The sequence below is a fragment of the Marmota monax genome, unplaced genomic scaffold (assembly GCF_021218885.2).
Source record: "Marmota monax isolate L192 unplaced genomic scaffold, Marmota_monax_Labrador192_F-V1.1 WCK01_AAM20220418_F8-fsc00136, whole genome shotgun sequence".
In the NCBI taxonomy this organism is placed as follows: Eukaryota; Metazoa; Chordata; class Mammalia; order Rodentia; family Sciuridae; genus Marmota; species Marmota monax.
Window position 1 is genome coordinate 1,601,390 of NW_026693905.1, and position 26,325 is coordinate 1,627,714.

The 26,325-nt window shown below is 34.2% G+C and overlaps 1 protein-coding gene across 9 annotated transcripts in view; it reads left to right on the forward strand.

Annotated features, from left to right (window-relative positions):
* Ikzf2 (IKAROS family zinc finger 2) overlaps positions 1-21,867 on the forward strand; it is a 149,949-nt gene extending 128,082 nt beyond the window's left edge. For all 9 annotated transcript variants that reach the window (XM_046462916.2, XM_046462915.2, XM_046462913.2 and 6 more), the window contains 2 exons: positions 7,750-7,893; positions 13,588-21,867. In XM_046462916.2, the coding sequence (XP_046318872.1) occupies positions 7,750-7,893; positions 13,588-14,312 (869 nt within the window). In that variant the 3' untranslated portion in view covers positions 14,313-21,867. The remainder of the gene's footprint in view (positions 1-7,749; positions 7,894-13,587) is intronic.
* The last annotated feature ends 4,458 nt before the right edge of the window (positions 21,868-26,325 follow it).

Here is a 26,325-nt window from a genome sequence, read left to right on the forward strand (position 1 = left end):
ATGATACTCCCAAATTACTTCGGATAATGTTTGAATTCATGTAACACTGGCAGCCAGTCTTTACTACGCCAAGGGAAGCTACTGTTTTCTCTAACCAAACGTTAGAAATGGTTCCACACAAAGCTGTAGGTCTCCAGAAAGAATGAATTGCTTATTTGCATTATTTCTTGTGTTGGGAAAATATTCAGTGATATAATTTGAATTTTCTCCAATCTATCTTATAATGAATCTGAGAAATTATTAATTTTGCTTTCACATGTGTGAAACATGATTTAGACTAAACTTTGACACCATCACCCTCCTAAAAAAACATTCTCTAAGCAAAACAGCCTGATCTCCACAATACACAGTGACAAGAAGGTTGTCCTTAAGGCTCACGAATTCATAAGTCTCAATTCACAAAAAGTCAATTTTAGTAAGTCAGCCTTACAAAGGAAAGTGATGGATTTCAGTTCTTTAGATTTCTACTTTCTGTCTTGCCTAATTATATATACATATATTATATGTGTGTGTGTATATATATATATATATATATATATATATATAATTTGTAATTGTAGTTGGACACAATAACTTTATTTTATTTATTTTTTTATTGTGGTGCTGAGTATCAAACCCAGTGCCTCACACGTGCTAGGTGAGCACTCTACCACTGAGTCACTACCCCACCCCCTAATTATATTTTTATACTGACTGATTTTATTATTCATGTGAATTCAAAAATCTTATTGATATATTTCTATCTTTATTTAAAAATCGTTGGCTGAGGGGCTGGGGATGTGGCTCAAGTGGTAGCACGCACCCCTAGCATGCGTGAGGCACTGGGTTCGATTCTCAGCACCCCATAAAAATGAAATAAATATATTGTGTCCACCTAAAACTAAAAAATAAATATTTTTTAAAAATGGTTGGCTAATATTGAATGGTAGTTTTCTTTACTTACATTTAAAAATACAAATATTCTTTTATTGGCTTAGATATAGTACCTTGAGGATAATTTATGGTTTTTTTTTTTTTTTGGTTTATGTTTTTATGGGTTTTATGGGGATGTGCTTATTAGATCAGTATCTAATAAATTATATAATTGTTATAAAAATTTTTAATTTCTTTAAATTTTATTAAACTATAAAATTATTTGTTGTTGAGAATTAAAATTTTAAATGTTTGTTGTTATTCTAAATAATTTACATATTTCCTTGTATTAGGATAGGTTCTGTAATCTAAAGAATCTGATTTAATTCCATTAGTTGTTATGATTGAGTCCATTTATTTTTATATTACTAACACTTTTGTTTGTATTTGAACTCTTTTTGTATTGCAAGTTTTATTGCCTGAGCATGCAAGCATGACATAGGGCCTACAGCATAGAGGTTATAAAATGGTGGGCTGTGAAGTCCAGTCACCCTGGTCTGCTGCTGTAGTGTCATAGGCATAGTGTAAGAAGTAAATGGTATCAGATGTATAGTAAACACCCCCCAAATAATTCGTACATTTTAGGACATTAAATACTAAGAAACAGAAATCTGTCCTCCCCTATAATGTCGTCACTTGCCACTGTTAAGAAGTACAGGTTCCCTTGACCTCCTTAGAACACTGTTTTGGATTTAAGGATTGCCTAAGTCAGGGGACTCATGGAGATCGGGAGCATTCCAGAGCTTCCCAGAGATCCCTTATGGCATCACTACTACTTTTCCTGTTTTCCCACTGTTCTAACATTTGATTGGAATAACATGCACATTCTGTTGATTATTTTTTCCATTTAGTTATTTATGAAACTCCAAATGGCTTACATACCCAAATAATCAAAATAGAGTTTCTCCTAAAAGATTTTATATTAGTGCAGGAAAGTAAGGTATAAATAAATAATTATAACCAACATTTGGCTCATTACACTGTCATAGAATTAATATTGACAAAAAAGTTAGGTGTATTTTGGGAAGAGAAAAAGACGTCTTGTAAACAATTGGGACTTCGGTATTGCCCTTTATTTCCCAGATTTCTTGGATCTTTTCAGACACAGGCCCTTTATAAGTGGTGCCAAAGCTGGGACAGAGGAGGACAAGTGGGACAGAGAAAGAGGGAAAGCCAAGGAGAAGTAGAGGAGGAAGATAATTCTTGATGTCATGGATAGAGTTGAATATTTGTTCTTAAATACTAGATACCATTTTAACCACATTAACCATAATATGAATGCCATTTTCTACCATACTTTTCTAGGTTTGTTGTAACAATAATTTGGGGTCATCATTAATCTCCTTTTTCTTTTATTGACCTGCTTAATGAAGAGTTGACTTTATGAGGTAGGAGTTGATACATCCATGAGAGAGAAAACTGTATGTAGAAACCACATAAGTTCATCATTAATCTTGTCACACACACACATAGCATGGCCAAGGTCTCCTTTTCAACAGAGCCACAATAAAATTCATATTTATCCCATCCCTCTCTTCTTTTCCTGCTATATATTATCTACTTCTTTTCTTTCCCTTTTAGTGGTAGGAGTTAGGGTTGCCAGTTAGTGTGGTTGCTGTTAAATCTATAAAGGGAATTTTTGTTCATTTCTAATAGAGTTATTTTTCCTAACATCTCTTTTCCAAAACAAGTTCATCCCATATTGGCTCTTCTATTAAGGAAATGTCTGAAGGAAAAAAAAAAAAAAAAAGACATTCTTCCACTTCATTCAGAAAACATTTATTGAGGGCTTGCTTGCTCTTTGCCAAGATCTATGAAACATTTAGGGAATTTAAAGATAAATGAACACAATGTCTTTTGTATACTTACATTCTGTTAGGAAACACATACATTTTAAATATAATAAGATGAAACAAAGCAAAATTGTTAATAAAGATGTGTTTGCAGTTTGGGAGCATGGATGTAGGGGTAGCCTGATGGAGAAGACAAAGAAAGCTTCTTATATGACACAGTGTTTTGATATGAGCATTAGAGATGGTAAGAGTCACAGGTATCTGACAGGACACAGAGGCTGCTCATTCCATGCAGAGAACAGGGAAGAGGCTTGAAGGAATAAAGAATCCTTAACAGATTCTTTGACACTGGGTATGATTGGAGCTAAAGGAGTGGCAGGAAATAAGACTGAGTTTAGGAGACCGTAATGCAGAAGCAGAGCCTTTTTTACTAATGAAGTCTCAACACTACATAGTGATGGGAAACCACTGGCTAATCAAATGTGCATATTTGAGACACAAATGTCACCGATGTAGAATAGAGGACTGACATCTGTCTGGCGCAGGGCGTGAGTGTGAGGAGAGACCCAAAGTGATAGTGCCAAGGAAAAGATGAAGGCGCAGTGGTGGGACAAGACTCTGAGAGGAACATTAAAAACATATTTAGGAAGTTGAATAAAAAGTTTTTATAAATGTTGATTGATTTCGAGGAAAGGAGAGGAATTTCATGACTTTTAGTTTCGGAAATACAGATAACAATGAATTGGTTTTCGTGGCAGATTATTTATCTTATTTCTATGTTGTCTTTATGCTCATTTTTCATGACTGTTCAGCTTGAAGACAAAGCTTTAAAAACCAAACTGTGTAATTAATTGCCTTCTTTCCACAAGACAAAAATCAAAGTGTGAACCAGAAAGTCAGCCAACTTGAAAGCTATGATTTCATAGGTTTGCACTTTGGATTATTTTGGAAAGGGCGGTTCTTTTCCCCAACCATGGAGGTATAATTGAGAGTTTACAAACTTTCTATTTAGTTTTTTTGTCTTATTTCCATTGTGTGACATCATTTCCTTTGGTAAGTTATATTGTAAAGATCCATTGAATAGAGTGTCTCACATAGAAAGTCAAATAAATTGCCATCTCTGAGGCTTTTACCAAATATTGGAAGAAACAACCAATAAACCAACAATTAGAGCACCGTGTGGCAAGTGTCACAGGGCACAGAGGACAGGTACCTAAATCAGACTGGATTTCCAAGAGGAATTTCTAGGGGAAGTTATGTAAAGTTTGAAAGGTAAAAATAACAAGCTAGTAAGTGGAGCGGGGCATTTCATGCAGAGTGAATAGCATATATGAAGAAACAGAAGTCTAAAAGACCACGGAGAGCTAAGGACCTGATAGGAAATTTGTACATTTGGAGCCCAATTTGTAAAGACAAGAGAAGGTTGTGAGAGTAAAGATATATGTTCTGTACCAAACATCCAGGGCCTACTGTTCTAGGCAAAGAATTTTGTACTTTAACCTAAAAGATAGGATTACAGCAAAGCGAGTATCAGCACTGTTGAATGCTGTCAAGAAAATAACTCATGTAAATGAGAAGTTTTGGTTTTAGATTTAGTGACATGGAGAAAACTTGTGACAAAATTCAAGACATCTGTTTTGCCTGCCTGATGTCCCTTCCCTCTTCTCTTGATAATATGAGTTCCACGTTCCTTTTTGAGAACTTTCTCCCATTGCATGCAGCTATTGGGGATGTCAGTGCAGTTCCGCAGCCCTGTCCTGTCCAGGGGTATACCTGTGACCTAATATAGGTCCTTCGTTCTGTTTCTTCTTGGAATTTGAATTTTAAGATAAAAACCAAACAAAACCAACCAACCAACAAATGAAATGCATGTTAGGGCCACTGTGGTGGTGCATGCTTATAATCCCAGCTACTTGGGAGGCTGAGGCAGGAGGATCACAAGTTTGAGGCCAGCCAGGCCAAGTTAACAAAACCCTATATCAAAATAAATTTTTACAGAGGGATAGAGATGTTGCTCTGTGGTAGAGTTTCTGTCTGGTATGCACATGGTCCTGGATTCGATCCCCAGACTGGAAGGAAGGAAAGTAAAAGCTATATTGGGAGTACTATTATGGTTCTGCCTTTATGGTTCATCAATGTGACGAAACAATGATACAATGCAAGTATAAAAATAAATAAGGTCAAAAAAGATCTTTGATTATGAAGTTTGCTCAAACAAGTGAAGTTAAGCACATTGGTATGTTTTTAGCCTAGCTAAATGTCTTACAATAGGATAAATGCAATTGAGATGTCAGATACCTAGAGAATTTGCTTTGTGTTTTAAGCAGTATATATACAGAAACATTTTGTTGAGTTGCTCCCAGATTCATGAAAGTGAAAAAAATCAGATTACGTGATTACATAATTGAGTAAAAGAGTATCAGTTTTTTTCCATTAACAGATATGTCAACTGGTTTATAAGATGTCAGTGTTTAAGAGACATCTACAAAGAACAGGATAGCATAGTGGTTAAGAGGTCAGGTTCTGGATCCAGACCTCCTAGTAATAACATTCCCTCCTAACTAGAAGTAAACACAACATGGAAGAAATTACTTAAGGTAGCCAGATTTTTGTTTCCCCTCTGTAAAATAAGATGGTAATGACACCAATTTCATGGGGTTTTTGAAAGAATTAAAAGAATTATTAAATGTGACGTCTTAAAATAGTACTTAGCACCTAGTATATACCCGTTATTATTGCTGGCATGGTAAAAGATCAATTTGGGCCATAAGGGCTGTTATAAAGAAGAGATTAAACCAGAGCTCTGCCAAAGTCATTGTTTTCAGTTTACATGAGCTTCATTGAACTTGGGACAAATCATCTGAATTGAGGTGGATGTGGTGTGGGACAGTTCCCACACCCAGGTTTCGTTTTGAGTGTTAAATGTGTGCAAATACGAAAATTCAGGGTAAGACTTAGACCAGAACTGCCAAGTTTTAGATTACTCATTTCAGAACTAGTTAGCATATTCAATTTGGGGGGCAAACCCCTTTAACCACTTTTGCTGTTTTTTTTAGCAAAGTTTACGACAATTTTTTTTCTTGCAAAAATTTTTTCATTTTGAATCTAGGTCTGTGATATATTTTCATCTTTGTTTCACCCATGAACTACTTTAGTTTTGGAGTTATTTTAATAATGCAGTAAATTCCTGTGAATCTACTACTCCTTCTCCAAAAAGTTAAGATTTTGACCATAATCTGTTTTTCATATGACCTGGCTCCCCACCACATCACCATTCCATTCTCCTGACCATTTATTCTAAATTGTGTGGTCATTCTTGATTGTTTTAAAAATTCTTTGCTTTCTTTTTAGAATCTCTTGATTTTCTCTTAAGTAATTTTTTTCTTTTAGTTGTTGACAGATTTCATAATACTGGGCTTGGTGGTGCACACCCATAATCCCAGCTACTCAAAAGCTGAGTCTAGTAAGACCCTGTCTCACAATATTTTTAAAAGGCTGGGGATGTAGCTGAGTGGTAGAGCACTTGCTTATCATGTATGAGGTCCTGGTTCTACTTCCAGAAGAAATAAAGAGGGGTTGGGGGAGAAAGAGAAAGTTACAGGTAATGTTTTGAGATACACATTTCTCATTGATAATACCCTGATTAATTTTGGTATAGAAAATTACCTATGTTTCCTTCTTACTGAATCTCTTTTTGGAATTGTTTTTCCATATTAATATCCAATAGTTGCAATATTTCTTGCTATTTATAGCCAGAATATCTCTTATTAAACATAGATTGAAGATTAACTTTTTCTGGCCCATCCAATCTATGTGTTATATAGATTGAATGTTAATTTCCTTAAATTGTCCAAACTAAGGAAACCTTTCGTGATGCTATTTTTCATTTCTTCAAAATTAGCAACCTGCTAGTGGCTATTAAATGAGTTACCTGAATTGGACATTCAATTTTCTTCCCTTTCATCTTTGCTTTCTTACTTGTAGTGCATAACACCAGGATCCCCTTATGAATGAGAATACATTATGTTTCACACAGTGGGACTATCCTGTACAAATTAATGGACCAAAGTAAATAATTTTTCAGTGCATGCTGAATAAGTAAAGATAGCTAAAGATATAGAACCTTTAGGTCTTTCCTTTGAACATTAGTTTTAATCAGATAAATCTGATTGAAAATGTTACCCTATTCTTAATTCAAAATCTTTGGCCAGTATTTCTACTCAAAAACAACCTTTATTATCTATACTATGAACATCAGTATCTAATGTCAATATCTAAGGCCTGACATAATAGCCCATAGCAACTTAGATAAATGGGACGAGTAGAGAGGAGCCCTGGAGTTTATGTCAAATGAATTAGAGCAGTAGTTTAGTGAGCCAATGTGCCAATTTGGAAATGGATTGTTTTATCTTGCTAAAGAGCTCTTTTTAAAATAAATTACGATCATAAAGCTGCCACCATTTACTATGCATAGACATGTTCAGAATTGGATCTCCCCATGAAAGCTGCTTTGTGCAGGTATTTAAGCTACTGCCAATAAGGCTAACAGCTCATCAAACAGAAAATCTGCTGCAGGAAAATACATGGGGGTTGGGGTGGCGGGGAAATGGTCAAAAAATATTTTGCTGTTATTCTGAGTGTCTGGTTAAGGTTTTCTCTGAAACAAGCTGACTTTCTAAAATTGTTTTATAAAGATAATCTCCAAAGCCTTTAAAATAATGTAGCCTTGAATTATTGATTTTAATCAGTGTTCAAAACAATTTTAGGCAAAATATGAGAAATCAGATGAACATGTTTGCCACAAATAGTGCCAACAGTTTATGTTATTGATCTGAGAGAAACTCAGATAAAAATGAATTCCACTGAATGTGTGTGTAAAATTAAACAGTATTCTTTCACACTAGAGATTATTCTTTATACTTGCTTTCATTCAAACATACTAGCTTATGTTTTTTTATAGCATATTGGAATGGCAAATTTATCTCTGTATCTTTCAAATTGTTGAAGAAATTACCAGAATGCCTTTTTGTGTGGTTTTATATAGTACCTCCTATGGAAGATTGTAAGGATCAAGAGCCTATTATGGACAACAATATTTCTCTGGTGCCTTTTGAGAGACCTGCTGTCATAGAGAAGCTCACGGGGAATATGGGAAAACGTAAAAGCTCCACTCCACAAAAGTTTGTGGGTAAGCAGTGCAAATGCTTTTGTTTCTTTACCAGGTGACCTCAGTTGGAAAGGCAAGTTCCTATGTATTAGAAATATATATGGGACATCTTAGGTCATGAAAAAATATTCATCTCTTCTCCATTATTCTTTTCTACTCCCTGATACTCCATCGACATCACACTTATTTACACACACACACACATAAACACACTTATTTACACACACAAACACACCCTTAGATATACAAGCATAAGAAAGAGAAGTAAAGACTGCTAATCATCAGTCTCCATCTAAAAATATAATAATATATAAATTGAAATAACATACAAAATAAAATATTATTAAAAATAATTACACGTTATAAGGGCCCTATGATCTAGCCTTTTAGCCAGCTTTATAACTGTTTTTAATTTGGCAGTAATACCAGGATTTTTACTTTTTTTAACATGGTATTAATTCTTTTAGTATTTGATCTAGAATTAAGAGATTTTTTTTTCCCCAGAATTCTACATTAGAAAAATAATGTAGCAACCTACATTCAAGATACTTCACATGTGGATCTATACTGTATATTTTGATCTTTGTTTTCCATCCAGCCTATGATTTTGAACTGAAAAGATTAGATATCATATATTTAGACTTGCCCTTTTCATATCCAAACCCTTAGATATTCTTTGGTACGCCCAGTGCTGGCATCATTCTAAATGCATGCTGTAAGTCATAGAGTGTCTCTAAGGATTTAAAAAAAAAAATCAGCTTTTTTTTTTAGAAAGTAAACTTATATTCAACAGAAAGATTTGTTAAAGAAATGTCACTCACTGTGTATTTAATATATATATTCTTGAAGACTTATGTGTAGGTAAAAATAAGAAGAGAAAAGTACTAAAACAGATTCTCACATTCTAAATTCAGCATTGTAGGACATCCTGATTGAGGGGTGATTAGGAGAAAACCTTTTCTTTGGTTACTTCAGAAAGGAAGGAGTAATAAAATTCTGTTTCCATAACGTTTTGAGAAGGTTTCCTTTCTATCTAAAATCGAAGAACCAACAAATCAACAAATTACTGCTTTTTGACCAGCTGGTGGAATTTAGTAAGAACTCACTGAAAGAAGCCTAATGAGTGACTCTAGGGGTCATATTAAGTCAGTTCAAGACTGTACTCAGAGCCCTACGTTGGGAACTTCTTTCTGTTACCCTTTCTTCTTTTTTATAGGTATCTTTTAGGGGGAGGAGGAGGGAAAACAGGAGGTGGGAGATCAGAAACCATTACATTTATTTTTAAAAAATTAATTTATTGAAGGACATCAAATGCTTATATCCAACTAGACACTAAGTATAGTTGGAAAAATAAGAAATTTGTTAGTATTCTTTTTTGTCTTCTGAATTTATATAGTCTATTCTTTGTAACATTTTTGTCATGTTTCCTATGATGGAAATGCTACTCTTAATTATATTCCTTAGAAAAGAGACAGATTTTTAGAAAATTACAGTATGAGTCTAAAGTAATGACATTAGATGTTTTTATGAAGAATGAGATTTTTTTTTCTTTATTTGGATTCTATCCTAAGAAGATATAGCAAAGAATAGCGCAGTGACTATTTCAGTGCTTGTTCTTGAAATGAAACTTTTCATCATTCCATACTTGCCCCAAATTCCTTTTTTCCATCTCCCTCATTTAAATATTATTCTTTGACCTTGTCAAGGTCTCCTGGCCAATGATCTATGCACTTTATGCGTTCTGTGTCTTCTGGCACTCTCATGCTAACATGCTTGACTCCTGCCTTGTTGTCCTGCCACCTTCTCTTGGTGAAACCTCACTATCTCATGGAGCTGACTGAGCATTTTTTCCATATTTATACCTCAGCGCGGCTAGTACTTTGGAGAAAAATCCCACAGTCAATAGATAAATGATTAACTAATCTCCAGTATCAGCTGGTCCATCCATACTATGTAGCAGCACTCCTCTAATCTCTCCCCAAACTTCTCTCCTGCTGCTATTTTGAACCTTTGTTCTCTGAAAGCTTCATATCTTATGCCTAGGGAATGAGTTGAAAAGATTTCAATATATTACCAATCCTATAGGATCATGTGCATCTTCGTTAATATTTTAGTCTTTATTTCCTTATTTCAGTAAAAGCACTATCCCTCCGATTCTCTCTTTTGGTGTCTGGAATTTTTCTATTATGTCCCCCCAGATACCTCACATGATTAGTTTTCCTTTTTCTCACTTGCCTATCAGTATTTAAGGTGATAAATTATAACCTTTTAAAAATTCCTTCAAGCCCAAGTCTCCTTCTAGTTATCACCCCCTACTTTCTCTTTCTCTTCAAAAATGGAATTGTTGAAAGAATTATGTACCTACTTTCCATGACTTCTTTCTTTCTTTTTCTTTTATCCTAGTTCATGTAACCTCCTTTCTTCCCTATGCTCCACTGAAATTATCCTCTGGATGTTGCAGCTTTCTTTCACAGTGCCAAGTCCAGTGGACCCTTTTAGGCTGTATCTCTTACCCAACTCCTGGCGAGCATTTGCCACTTTTGAATAGTCAGTTCCTTCTGAACATAATCTTTTCTTGGCTCCATGACGTTGATCTCTCCTTCATTTCCTCCAGCCAGCTTCCCTAATTGCTTCTTCTTATTCCTCTCTATGTACTTATCCTTTTCAACTGTGCAGAAGTAGAGTACAATGGAGGACGCCATTCATATGTCTAAATAGTTTACTATTTTAAATAAAGCTGAAAAACAGATGTTCTACCCTCCTAACTTAGAAGGCTAAGTTCACATAAATATAGGATTCTCAGATTCCTTAGTACTCCACACCAGACATTGGCAGCATGAGCAGAACCACCTTCTGGCCTGCAGCCAGACCCCTCCCTTAGACCGATTCCTGGTTCTCTGTTATCAGAATGGTGCTCATGCACACATTTAGACACTCCTGTCTTGCATTTCCAAATTCTTTTTATACTGCACACCTATCACAAAAAGAGTAGTATCATGGCCATGCGTCAAGCTTAGGTGAATGCTCATCAGTGGCACAGTTGGTATTCAGGAGAATGGAACTCATGAACAAAACTGTACAGACTGGAAGCACACTTGGAGCCATTTGATAAAGGAATTCTGGGGTCTGAAAGTTCCCAGACTATGGTCTGGGCAGTGAGCCTGATAGGCACATTCTTTTTAAAAAAAAATTCATTTTTTAGTTACAGATGGACACAATATCTTTATTTTATTTTTATGTGATGCTGAGGATTGAACGAAGTGCCTCACACATGGTAGACGAGTGCTCTACCTCTGAGCTACAACCCTAGCCCATTCTTTTAGCCCTAGAAACTCCTCATTCCATGATGGGCAAGGCCTAGAGCTTTCTAAACATGATGCCAAGTTCAGGAATACCAGTTGGCTTTATCTATAAGATGACATAAAATTGTTTCCCAGGTTCTATTTCTGACTCTTCTTCACAGTTTACCTGTTGCTGAGTGATAATAGTGTGTCCCATGCTTCAGATCAACTTCTATCAACTGATGACTCTCATGTCTACATCTTAAACCCAGATCTCTCTCCTAAGTTTGACACTTTATCTAGGGGCTTACTGGAATGACTATTACTCATAGTGCCCCCAAACTGAATTTATCATCTTTTTTATCTGTCATCCACTAAGTTTCCCAAGCCAGAAAACTGTGCTTCATGCTTCCTTTCTCTTTCTCGTTGTCTACATCTAGCTAAACATCAAGCCCTGACTACTGTATTTTAAAATTTCATTTAAAAATACATTTCATTTTAAAATCCATTCTGTTGGTTTTTTCTCCATTTGCACTGATATTACACAGTTCAAGCCACCCTGATCGTGATAGTAACTTCCTAAATCCTCTTGTTAAATGAATATCTAATCAGACTATTTCCCTGTTTAACCCCTTCAGTTCCTATTGCTCTTAGGATAAAATTCCAATTCCTTTGCTGTGAATGAGCCCTGTATTATATTATCTGGTTCATCTTTATTATCTGTTTCCTCTCAGGTCTGCTGAAATATAAGCACTTCCTTATTTGTAAGTCATGCCCTCTTGCCTGAGCTTTCCCACCAGAGGCTCTACCCCCACGTTTCTTTGCTTGACTAGTGGTGGCCACCACATTCTTATTCCTGACACCACCTTCTTCGTGAAGTCTTTCTTTCTTCCCCTAGTATGAGTTAAATATGTCTCTTATTTGACCCTATAGCATACACTGAGCTGTATTATAAATGGTCATTAAATTGCTGTCATTCCCTCAAAACTGTAAGCTCTTTGAGAATATAGATCAGGTTTATGTAACGTAACTTTGAAACTCTTGACATTACAATATCTTAAATTGGATGCCATGAAATAACTTCTCATCATTTTTTCTTCAATTTTTTATTACTCCAATCATTACCCTGATCTGTCTTTGGAGCCATTTCTTCAAATCTGAAATAATACTGACTACCTGAATGTGCTTTTCCAGAATGCAGCTCTCTGGATCCACTTTTGCTATCATGATTATAAATTATATTTAGCATACTAAATGTAAGAATTCTACATATATTTTTAAGAAACATTTATCTATAAGATTTACCTATTGGAATAACTAGACAAATACCACATTGTTTTAGTGACAGAATTTTTAATTGACAAACTATTGTGTCATCTGCAATATTTTGAGAAAAATTAAAGTTACCTTTCCTATTTCAGGTACCAAAACTGTTGTATAGTTAATGTTCAGGCATTATATTGAATATTAGAGTAAAATTATATTCATTTAAGTAAATATTAAAGAAAAACCACAAAGATATTTTAAGCTAAAAAAAACACAGAAAACTAACAATGTATGTCCATAACAGCATCATCACGCATATCTGAATAAGAAAGTGATGATGTAAAAATGAGTAACTGTCAATTTTTAGCAACAAAGTTATAAAACACGAGATCCTCCAAGATTATGAGCAAGTACATGTAGAAATAACCCCTAACTTATTTTTTAAATTTTTTTAGTTGTCAATGGATCTTTTATTTATTTATATATGGTGCTGAGGATCGAACCCAGGGCCTAACACATGCCAGGCAAGCGCTCTACCACTGAGCCATGACTCCAGCCCCCCAACTTATTTTTAGCTAGCCTCAAACTTCATTTTACTAGGTGATGCAATTTTTAAAAGTATTCTAATAAGGACTTTTTTGAATCCTTCACAATGATATACATTGTGTTGTCGTTTTTCTCAAATAACAGTAAAATAAACCAAATTAATCCTACACAAGAGTGATGTGAGATATTATAACCAAATAACTCTTGCTTTCATGATCTTAGTAGCTTGGTCACTGTATTTGAAATATGCAAATCAAGCATAGTCTCTGACTTATTTTCACCTCATATTTATTCTTTTGCTAGAGTCCCTAAGCTTTATGCAAGTAAGAAAGTCAATAGAAAGTGAAAACAAGATAAACATACCTTTCGGGCTAAATGTGGTCTTGTGATGGCATTAGAATAAGTTCACATGACTTTTTGTGACTAGTTCTCTTTTCATAGTTAGAATGTCTCTGGGTCTCAGCAAAAGTAAAGAGCCCAAACACTGGGTCTAAAGAAAAAGATATACCATTTTATGGAAAAATGGAAGTGATTTCTTAACTTTATTCCCTTTTATAACTTTTAATCCGTTAACTGATTTCATTATTTTTTCCTTTTTCTTTTCTCTTTCTCCTCCTTCCAGGGGAAAAGCTCATGCGATTCAGCTACCCAGATATTCATTTTGATATGAACTTAACATATGAGAAGGAGGCTGAGCTGATGCAGTCTCACATGATGGACCAAGCCATCAACAATGCAATCACCTACCTTGGAGCTGAGGCCCTTCACCCTCTGATGCCGCACCCGCCAAGCACAATCGCTGAGGTGGCCCCAGTTATAAGCTCAGCTTATTCTCAGGTCTATCATCCAAACAGGATAGAAAGACCCATTAGCAGGGAAACCTCTGATAGTCATGAAAACAACATGGATGGCCCTATCTCTCTCATCAGACCAAAGAGTCGACCCCAGGAAAGAGAGGCCTCTCCCAGCAATAGCTGCCTGGATTCAACTGACTCAGAAAGCAGCCATGATGACCACCAGTCCTACCAAGGAAACCCTGCCTTAAATCCCAAGAGGAAACAAAGCCCAGCTTACATGAAGGAGGATGTCAAGGCTTTGGATACCACCAAAGCTCCCAAGGGCTCACTGAAGGACATCTATAAGGTTTTTAATGGAGAAGGAGAACAGATAAGGGCCTTCAAGTGTGAGCACTGCCGAGTCCTTTTCCTAGACCATGTCATGTATACTATTCACATGGGCTGCCATGGCTACCGGGACCCACTGGAATGCAACATCTGTGGCTATCGAAGCCAGGACCGTTACGAGTTTTCATCACACATTGTTCGAGGGGAGCACACATTCCACTAGGCCTTTTCATTCCAAAAGGGACCCCTATGAAGTAAAGGACTGCACATGAAGAAATACTGCACTTACAATCCCACCTTCCCTCAGATGTTGGCATACCGTTTTTTAAAAAATATTATTACTGTCAATAATTCTTATTTTGTGGACGCAGTGTCATTTGCTCTGCCTAATTACAATGAGGAAGAAGCAGAAGAGAGAAGGGACGGGGAATATTGTTTCCTGATAACTTGGCTTGTTTATTTTATGGGAACTTAAAGCAGTTCATATCTGCCACATATAGATATAAGGCATACCGTGCTTTGAAAAAATCACTTGATTCATATAGATTCACCTAAGATATTCTAATTTGCCACTGATGTTCAGGATTATGATGGAAGGCAGGAAATTTTAGGGTTTTCTGGGTAGGACTTCAGCGATTTCAAATGGTATAAGTAATTTTACTCTTCAAAGAAGAACTTGTTTCAAAATGTAAACTGGTTTTTTGTTCTTTAGAGATTATGGAATACAAACACATTGTTATTTTCAGTGATAACTCCTAGGATGAGTTCAGTCGTCATGGGTTCTATGTTTACTTCCCCTACGGAATTTATAATTCAGTATGTTTTACACTGTACCATATAGCAAAACTTTTAAACTACAGGTAGTTAAGGACCACTGTAATACATCTGAGGTCCTTTGATCTTATTTTTCTAAACTTAAGCACTGTTTTTCCATAGTTTTGATGACTGGCATTTTATAGACACCCTGGCAGCCTTACTTTTAACACCTTTAATAGTATTTTTATGTAGTTTTCAGAATAACATATGGTCTACAAGAGGGGATAAGAGGCAGTCAGTAATTTCCAGGTGGGACTCCACTTTTCATAAATTTGGGATTTTTTTTGAAAGTTGTGATGGCGGCATAGTATGTGTATTTGTTTCTAAAAGTATGCTTACAGTTGTCACTTTATCAGCATTTAATCAGTGTTAACCAGTCAGCAGAAAAATATAATTAGGCTAACAGTAGGGGGAAAACCCACTAGAAATCCCTTTTCTGGTATTTCTCTCTTCACTGGTTCTTTCAAGCTGTGACCACTCAGTGTTGTGTCCATAGTTCATTCCTCTTTTACTCTTGGAGTAGAAGGTCCTAAAACTTGTGCTATATAGGCTACTTCATTCAAAATCTTGAAGCAATTGCTTATTTGACCTGAATGTGGTAACTTGAACCTTACAAGGTTATTGAACTAGGGCTATTCTAGTATTTCTTCAGTAACAATATTCACTACTTTTGCTGCAGAGAAAAGGGAACTTCTTTGTAATCTGTTCACTGGGCTACACATCAAAGAAGCAACAAAATTTGCTCTTATCCTTCTTATAGTATAGAATATGACAGAACCTTCGAGCAAAAGTGCTGCACACTTTTCTGTGTTTTTTTTTTAAAGACATTCATCCCTGTAAATCCCTTAGTACAGAATTTTCCATCTTTTAATTTATACAGAACATATGTTGCCATATTTCATGTGCAGATTTTAATTTCATTTATGTGGGTGTTCTTTTTTGTTGTTGTTTTTTCTTTCCATTCAACAGCATTAGAGGGGAGGAACCAAGTGATGCTGATTCTCAAGTCATTTGAGGGGAAACAGGGGAAGGTAGAACTTGCTGCTTGTGTTTGGGGAAAACAGGCCTGACCATGACTGGATTATTTGATAAACATTTGTGAATATTGAACTTTCTATTAAGCAGTAACTAATTGCTGCTCTAAAAGATCATAAAATAGAATGCAACAGTGTGGTGTGAGAAGTATCAAGACTAGAAAACTGTAGTCAGATTAGCAAATCTGGCCCCAGTGCTGCTGTTAATTCATTTTCTAGTTTACCGTTTGCTTATTTAAGCAACGTCTAAGCACTAACACATAACTGGGTAAAATTAGTTATAATTTGGCTCTCTCTTTTACTAAGTCCTATCATAATTATTTTTGGAGAAATGTCCAAACTGTTCCTTTAAATCTGAGAAATGCACCAAAACAGAGATGTATAGAATGCCAACTGTTTTTTTTTTTTTTTTCCTGCATGCCTTGGTACATTGTGAACATTATTCAAAGATAAAGCATGTCTTTGAGGCTTTCTCACCCCCACCTATCCTAACTCCTTCCAAATCATAATTGAAATGACATTTCTATTTTCCTTTTAGATGAGGTTAAAATAATTTTAAGGCTCATGATTTTGTGTTTTACTGTAATTTAGGGAAACATTTGGATGCCAGTCAGTATGTTCACAATTTTGCCTGTGTATGAATTTCTGCTGGCATCATTTATGAATTTTATTTCTTTTTTTTTCACTTGAATAATCACTTACCTACCTGCCCTGGGATGAAACTGAATTTAGGTGGACCTAAAGAATTGTATAGTTCCCCTGTGAAGACAGTACTAATGCACTCTCTTTTTCTGATTTCATTTTTATGAGAAACTATTTACTGAAAGGAGCTAATACTTGTGAATGTATATTTGCTGCAAATGTATACTTGCATTTTCTTAGCTTCATGATATGAGGAACAGAAAGAGATGATGGATCAAGGTGTGTCTGGGACAAATGAGGACAAGGTCAATTCACATTTGTAGGTTAGAAAGAATTTTTGTGAACACAGTGCTTTCTGAGAAACACTGGATGGCTATATTTGCATGCCCCTTCATCAAAAAGGGAAATATGCAACGTGGTAGCACCTAAAAATAAATACGAGGGTCAGACACAAAATAAATCAAAGGTTTTACATAACAGTTGTATGCCCAATTTATTTAGGTGAGATTTCACAGTGCAGAAAGTATTTGAGGGGCATGAAAATGGGTTATCCTCTGTATTTTCCAATCTGGCAAAAATCCAGAAATTCATCACATCTCTTTGCCCTAATTTTGCCCAGATTTTTTTTCATCTCCAGCTCTTTTTGGAAAAGATTGCTGCCTCTTTGGAATAGTGATAGTCTCTTTTAAAAAGCCATAGTAGGCTTTTTAAAACAATGAAAGTGGCTAGTAGGCGGATAGAAAGAGATTTGAAGATGTTGAAACATTCCGTTAAGAATTTTCTGGAGGGACAAAATAGAAGAATGAGAGCCTAGAATTCGGATTGGGGACAAAGTAGGAAGTTTCTGTCTTACATACATACAGGCAGTTGTATGAATCAGTGCATGTGCTGTGCGTGTGTATCACACACATTCTTTAAAAGGAAAGTCAAGAAGCAAAAAGTTATTAGATGTTACAAGAACATAGAGATTTAAAATTATAGTTAATACCTGATTGTATTAAAAAAATAATAAGATGTTACTAGTGTGTCTTTAGGACTAGTGGCAATTATTAAACTTAAATCTTTGGGTCTTTATGATCTACTTCCAGAACAAAGTGAAACAATGAAAAAAATTTAAGATGATTGATAAAAATTTAAAGAAACATAAATTCATTTTTGAAAAGGAAGAAAATATAGAAAAAATAGTAACTTTTACTTGTTGGTAAATAGACAAAGAGAAGAATATTTTCATGAGCTTTTAAAAATTTATTGTTTTTGTGTTTCAGTTATACAACTCCCAAACCATGAAGTGTTTAGATTTTATAGATGTTTATCAAAATTTACACCAGAGAAGTCATCCAGATGAAAAATTATGTTTTAAATATTTTCCAAATCTTATTTCATCCTATCTCCAAATGGTTTGTTGGGGTAGAAAAAGAACATAAGAGGCTGCAGAAATATAAATAAAAAACTATATGCCCCTAATTTTTAACAGACAGAATTTAAACTATAAGAGAGGTGCTACCTACATTTTTTAAAAACTTTGGATTGTTCATTTTGTTTTTTAAAAAAGTTACATTTGTGGTCCTCTTCAGTTAATTTTATATATTATTTTAGTAAGTACTCTCTGTTTGATTGTTCTATAGCAGAAAATTCTCCAAATGCAAAAGAAAAAAAAAAGTGGGAGTGAAATTGAAGTTTGTACATACAAAAGTTATTTTAGAAATATTTTTAATTCTCCAGTTTCTGCAAAATAATTAAAATATACAGTAACTGGTCTCTGAAAATCCTGAATTTAATGTATTAAATACTTATAAACATTTTTATATTGGTGCCTTTTTAAAATGCATTGAGAGTGTTGGTTAGCTATTTTAGCCCTACAACACTTTTATTGTGTATTTTTTAAAATTACTAATTGAATACTGTATAATTCATCTTTATGTTCTTAGGGAAAACTGCTAAAGCAATTTTCAATACAGAAACTTTCAGCTTAGCTGCTAAAAGCAAATGGAAACTTTGAAACCAAATTTTAGTTTTTTTAGTTTGATAGTATTTTTTAATCCCATCCCAATATTATATAGGTAAAATAGAAGGTGGGGTGAAATTTTAGCTGTGAATTCATTTATGGTATGTGCTTTTGTTTTGTTTTTAAGAGAGAATAAGTTCTGTATCACACAAGGATTTATTAGTAGAATTTTGAGTCCAAAAAAATGCAGTGTTGTTTTTAATTTTTATCCCCAGACTAGTGTTATTCTAGTCTTGGAACCTCTCTATCTTCTAATCTGTTAATGTTTTATGGAATAATGTAAAAAAGCAGATAATTAATTCTCCTTGAATGAAGCAAAACTGAACAGTTAAATCACATTGCTATCCTCCAAAGCCTAATCTCAAATGGTTTCAGACCATGGTTGTGTATTACCTGCAGTGGATGTGTTAGGATATGACAGCTTTTTAAATATGAGCTGCTGGTTATGTAAAGCAAATGTCATATGACCAAGAAGCTGTGATATGCTAGTGTTTCTTTTTATCATAGTGTATTGCTAGGCCAAATAATGACACCTTGAATATTTTTACATTTATTGCAGAAACCTAAAATTTTGGAATTTCCATAAGGTTTCCTATAACATTCTCTTTGTAGCTTTTTAGTTTTATCTTGCTGTACTGTAAGTTTGTGGATATTTTTCACATGCACTCTCAGAAATAAGTTCTGTTCATGGGATTTTTCCCCCATATCATCATATTTGTATATTTTCTGTATAAATTTGTTATTAATTAACCTTTATTCCATACAGAATGGTACAATCATAACTAGTTTTCTAAGATGTCCTTTTTATTGTGAATAAAACATAAAATTTAGAGGCCCTCTGCTACACCACATAAAGTGTAGCATGTAACTTCATATAGGTACAAATAAGCCAGTTTGCAGCAAATTGGGCCTTTAGATTACCTCACATGACATACAGAAAGAAGTGCTTCTTGAACAGGTGGAGGTCACTGAATCCCCTACTATGCACTTACTAGGATTTCACTTAATTTAATTTACTGGAAATGGATTAAAAAAAAATACACTGTAAAAAGAGAAGGACTCGATTTTATTTTTTTGTTGTAGATTTCTTTTGTTCTTTTTTTAAAAAAAATAGTTCAAATTCTGCAACTATGATTAAAAAAAGAAGAAGAAAAGAAAAAAGAATTGTCTGTCCAGCACTCTTTGATTTTGAACATAAATCACTTTCCCTTTTTGTGACTAAATTCTCTTCTTAAATTCTTTACACTCTCCCCACCTCTCTCTCCTCTCTGTGCATCTTCCATCACTGTGTCTGGATGCCTTTGCCTGGCTTTCCTCCTACTGGTTAGAAGATTAGGTCAACTCTTACTTCAAATTCATTGTTCCCTTCAGTCTTAATTTTTTGTTTGTGATTTTTTGTTGGCTGTATAATCTGCTGACATATTTTTATACTCAAGTGTAGTTTTATATTAAAAAGAAAAGTGGTTGGATTGAAAAAGTAAGCTATATAACCTTTGTGTTACTTTCACTTTCAAATATTGGGTACCTAAAATATGACTCCAGAGATTATGTAATCCAACTATGGTGCATCTGCCTTCCTTTTTATCAGATTTTACCTTTTGATTTGGCTTTCCTCTGAAAATGTAAATCATGAGAGATTGAACAATTTTTTGCAAGTATTTAGAAAGATGTTAAAAATGTAGAGAAAAGAGTCTTAAATTTTCTCCCACTTTGGGAGAAGAATGCTTTAACATTACTATAATAATATTCCAGATGTGGGGGGGTGGGGTCCTCAGGCCCCATGTTTGTTCTTAACAGTTGGACCTTTTAGACCATGTGTTATTTGCAATCCTAGAATGGTTTTAAAAGATTCTCTACTTTCCTTCTGTACAAGTGCAATACTCCTCTTGAAGTCTTAAAAACTATGGTGATTTTTTTTTTCTTTTCAGAACTGTTCTATCTTTAGCTAATGATAAAAAGAAACCTGTGGAAATCTTAGTATGTTAAGGGACACAACAGGCAAAGAAAAAAACACTCCACTATCAAAAGGTTAGATAACATAGAAATCCCTGGTCTGGTCACGTGTTATCTTTATTTAGGCTAAATTTTCACTGAACTTAGTTATCTTTGCCTGAGAAATGTGACCTAAAGTTAAAATACCGATAAACTGAATATTCTTCTTAGATCCTGCCCAATGCTCTAATAAACTAATATTTAATATTTCTTATTTCATTTCTCATCTTTTGGAAATGAATTATGAAAGCACTTAGGTCAATTTTAAATGTACATCACCTATTTGGGAAAATTTTTTTTAATATATGGAGCAACCCTGTTTTCATACAAAATTTAAGTAAGAAGTATTTTCATATCGTTCATATTTATATGTAGTGTGCTGGTTTTCTTTCTTTTCTTTTTTTTAAATACCTGTGTTCCTGTAGTAAAACTGCTGTAATGTAAATACATGTTTTGTTAAAAAATGACATTTCTTTGGCATTTCTTTTAAAGGCAGTTACTGCATTTGTACAGTATGTGTCTTGGCCATTTAATTTTTTTTTTTCTTTAACAATACCAAAGGTAATTAGACGATTTTAAAGACTAATTGCTTGACAGTTTCTAGGATATTCTGAGTTTTAGAAGCAAAAAAACAAAAACAAACAAAAAAAAAGGTCAAACCAGTAAACCTCATTTTTTTTTCAAACTAATAATTTGGGAAAATAAAACTATTGTTTAAAAAAGAATATATATATAAATATATGTAAAATTAAAATTCCAGACCTTGTATGTCAGGTTTGCTCAGTGTAATGTAGTTTTTTTAAGGCTCAAATACCATACCTCAGAAAATGGGGTTTACTATGGAAATGCTGAAACAGTCTTTGCAGCTGTGTGACAAGTCACTCTTGCTATATACTGATTTGGAGACCTCCGCTAAACAGGTTTATCACTGCAGACTAAAATGTGGGACTTGTATTTTCTTTGTTTTTAATGCACACCCATACATGCTTTTTGCATGTATGTGGTAATGTGTATATGTGTATGAATGTTGTATATGCATGTGTGAGTGTGTGTCTGTATGTGTGTACAACTAAAGAAGCTGCAGAAACTTTGTAATACTTTGTGAAAAGGATTATATTATAAAGGTTTGTACTGTCTGAGTGCACAGCTACTGGAATAAATTTAGGGAATCTCAGGAACAAGCATATAATTTGTCCAAGATTTATTTCTTCTCAGAAGTGTAAGTGCAGTTTTTAATTCTGTATATTATTTAATATTTTACCAATAAAATAAACTTCTGACATAAAAAAGTTTGCTATAAAAACTTTCTGGTGAAAATTCTGTGTGTGCAAATACATCTTCCAAATATGGAAGACAGTTCTGTTGAATAGCACCAGGCTTATTATCATTGCCACTGTGTATGGGTCATACTTTTGGTCCTAGAGAATTGAATACATGTGATTCCAGCAACCCTCATCTCAATCTTTAGTTAATCTCCATCATTATATGTAGACCACTAAGGCAGAGAATGATTATATGGATTTTGAAGGAAGACATCTCTACCATTCAGACAGTTTTCATATAAATCTTATTTTACCTTTAAAACAAATTTAAGAGGTATTTGTGTCATAGCCTAACCCCTTTTTCTAGAAGAAGGAGTAAAACCTAAGGATAGAAAGTTGTGGCTCCAAAATGCACAATGAATTTCATATGTGGTCCAAGTAATGGTCAGTAATCAGAAAAGAGCATTTCTTAGGAGTCAGATCAAGATAAAAGTAAAAATTAAGTCTCAGAATTGCTCAATATCATTGGCATAAGTTTGGTTGCTAGTTCTGCTTCTTGTTGTACTGCCACTATGCAAATACAAACTTCATATCTCTTGGATGTTACAAATAGTTTATATTTTACTATGATAGATGTGTTCTGTAACAAAACATCTTCAGAACCAGAAATATAGATGGACATATGATTGCACACTCATTTTTTTTTAGCTTTAGCTATCTGCTAAAAGTCCACCACCACATTTGAGATAACTATTAGTCTTTTCTTTATCAATAAACATTTACAGAGTTTCATGGATATTTATCACATTCCCCAATGATTTCACTTTCAATGTCACGCAGAATGAAAAATTCTACAAATTCAAATGAAATTATACTTCCTTTATAATAAATACTAACCTAATAGGGAAGAGGGGTTGCAAATGAGAACTAATGATAGCCATGCGAAGAGGATGAGTATTCTAAATTATTCCACATGATGGGCCCCTTCAAAATCAGCACACACACACACACACACACACAAATTCTACTTTCTGATATTCACAAGAGCCAAATGAAAAAGATTCTTTTGAAAGCCATGCCATCTGTTCTTGACTTCCACTGAAATAGAGTCAGAAATGAAATAAATGAGATCTTGATATGATTGTAAGACATTTTATCAGGATACTTAAGCCCAAGGAGTTACCTTGAGATACAAGCCACATGGTGAAGGAATTTCATTTTAGTTACTTTTCGCAAATCTACCCCCTATTATTAGGATATTCTAACTAAATCTCATTTTTGTTGTCTATTTTGTTAGTAACCCTACTGAAATCACCAAATGTGATTTTTGTTTTTTAACCTTAGTAGTAGTTCCGACAGGGATACCAATTGACAAATACGAATTTGACCACTTTTCTCCTCTTTGGCATAATACCTAAAGGAGGTGTTTTCATAAACTACCCAAATGGGCAAATGGGAGAAACTGACCAAGAAGATAAAGTGATTGGGACATCCATAATTCCAAATAATAGTGGATCAAAGCAGAGAGAGATACAAAGATATGCTTAGTCTGAGAAAAGTCAATGTGTGAGTCTTTTCTTTCTATATCCTTCCTGCTGTTTTGTTTTGTTTTGTTTTTTTGTTTTTGTTTTCTTAACCCCAGACTATGTTTTCCATCAGATCAGCCACTTCTAACTTCAAATTTGTCTGGTAAGAGACAAGTCCCTCAAAATGGTAAAAACAGGTACTGCCCAAATTAGTGTTGAGTTGTTTGTTTTAGAAACCCTCAGAAGAGTACATGAACCTGACCATCAAACCAGTTGGAATGTCTGAGAGGAAGCAGGATTTTTAAGTGCTCCAGGAAGAATTAAAGGTAAAAAGGAAGTAAGGTAAGGATGTTTGTGTTGGGCTCCATTGTGCCTTAGGTAAGCATATGACTAAAAGGGAGGAGCCATTCTAAGTTGTCATTTTAAGGTAACAGGTGGAGCTGGGATCACAATCAGTTGTCTCTTCCCAGAGTGCCTAGTGAAATCCCTCAATCTGGAAGTAGGGGAATTGAAGAGGGAATTTGAAAAGCAGAGTCCCTCTAATATCAATGCCCTGGGCTCAAGTATTGGTTCTGATTTAGTGACATAAAAGCTTGAAAGACTGACCAAGGAAGCTTTTGAAAATGATGGCAGAGTCTCCAACTCAAGTTCCTAATATAAAGTAGGGGTGAGGTGACCCAGGGTATTTGGCTCTTAGAGTAGTAAAAGTGCATGCGAACTTTGAAAATGGAATATCCCAGTCCAGGAAATGAATGATCATATTTGCTTTCTTTTTTTCTTTCTTTCTTCTTTCTCTGGTTTTCCTCATTATGCCTTCATCTTTATTTCTCTGCATCAACCTTTGTTCTTTCTTCTGTGTTCTCTACATAACCTGCTGTCCTTGATCCAGTCACAATTCTGATTAATTGCTATAAAGTACAATCTCTTTCAATACGAGTACTTTAATGCATCCAGAATGCATATGAGTTTTAACCATGTCCTTTTTTACAAACACTTTAAAAATGAGCATGATGATTACTGACTTTTTCTGATTCCCTCTCAAAATACTCATGGAAAATGTATCTTCATTTTATTGGCAAGGAAACAGTTTTAGGTTGATTGTGATTTTGTTTGTAAACACCCCAAATCAGTGAAAAATCTAAAACTGGACTCTAGTCCAGATAAACTTAGCCCAGTATTTTCTAAACCACTTTATTCAGATTTTGATTGATAAACCACATTAATAAAAGGAAAAGCAAATATTGGAAAGTAGTGGCTAGCAAAATATAATTCAGCAGACATACCTTAAAGTTTTATTTATTCTAATTTTTAAACAGAATGATCCTAAATGAAGTCATTGGCACGGAGAGGAGAGCTGAGATATACAGTATTAAGTCATAAGAAAAAAATAACTGGAAATTAAAATTTTACTGCAGAAATGTTTTAAAGTAGATTAATTATTCTTGTTCAGTCTCTTAAAGACATCTTGTATTCTTTTTATGTAAGTGTGGGGTTTTGGTTTTTATTGAATTTCCTTCATGGTTAATGGAATTCTCTATCCTTTTCTAAATCAATATAACCATATCTTCTTACTCTTTTTTAAAAAATGTTTTTCATTGTGGAATATAATATATATATCAGCTTTTATTTAATGTATATAATATAATATATCAGTGTTTATACTTTATTTTCTGATTCCTCTTCATTTAAAAACCTTGAGCTAACGCACTCTTCATATATGAACTTATCTGTACTAGAAGCTCTAGTCATGATATCCAAGTATTGTCAATGATCTAGTTGTAATTTCTTTATATATTCCAAATTTAATGAGCAGTGTGGACATTGTGCTTATTCCTCTCAATTGTTAAAATTCAAATTTATCTCTTTACTCTTAATTGCATAACATAAAGCAAAAGCAGATTCATCCCAGTCCCAACTGTATGCATAGTGAGATGAGTGATGTATTAACCACGAAGTCTGACCTTCTGTTATCTACCCTTAGAAATGGGACATCCACTTCCATTTGGGATTCCTTGGCTTTGATCTGAAAATGTCACCGGCCTTCAGGGATGGTTGCTATAGTTGTGCCTCCCACCATATTCTCCTTGTCTTACATCTGCAATATAAGTAAGTAACCTCAGTTTTTGGCCTTCTGACAATCTATTCCTTATTTGTTCCACCCAATCCCATCTCCCTTTGCTATTTACTTATTTATTTATATCAGACCATAACATACATACATGTTACTATCATTGGATAACACTCAAAGGGAAAGGAAAAAGAAACACTGGAACCGCAAATGACTCATGTTTTTCCAAACTCTCAGCCAAATTATTTTTAATCATCCTAACAAATGTCAGTTTGGCTGTACCATAACACCAATACATTTTCCAACCTACAAGTATAAGCCCAGAGTCTACTGCTTTCTTCTTTAATGTTTTGACAAGTCTGATTATAGTTAAGAAAGTGATCACTTATTCACATAATGAGCATGGAAAAAAACTCTGCTGCAGGCATGAGTATAGACAAATAAGCACTTTAGTTTTCTAGAAAAATTCAATTAACTTTCCTGGATCTTTAAGATAGAAAGTGGATCATTGCCTAATTCATTTGAAATAAAGATGAACTCCATAGAAATATATCCATTATGTTTTTTTCTTTATTTTTAGTTATAACTCTAAAATGCATATACAACATCATCAATTTAAACTATAATATGCTGAAGAGTGCATTCTCTGCCTTAATTATAAAAATATATTTTTTGTCTTTTTAAAAATTATCAACCATTTTGAGAGACCTGCCACTAATTTCCATTTGATATCTCTCTGCTTCGGTAAATGTTCATCTGTGCCAACATATTTTGAACTCTTCTTAGAGTAAATTTATCTTGGGTTCATAGTTTCTAATTTATAGAAAACACTGAAGAGCTTGATATGATGTGATGACTTGGGGGCTATATAGAAATTTATTAACATATCAT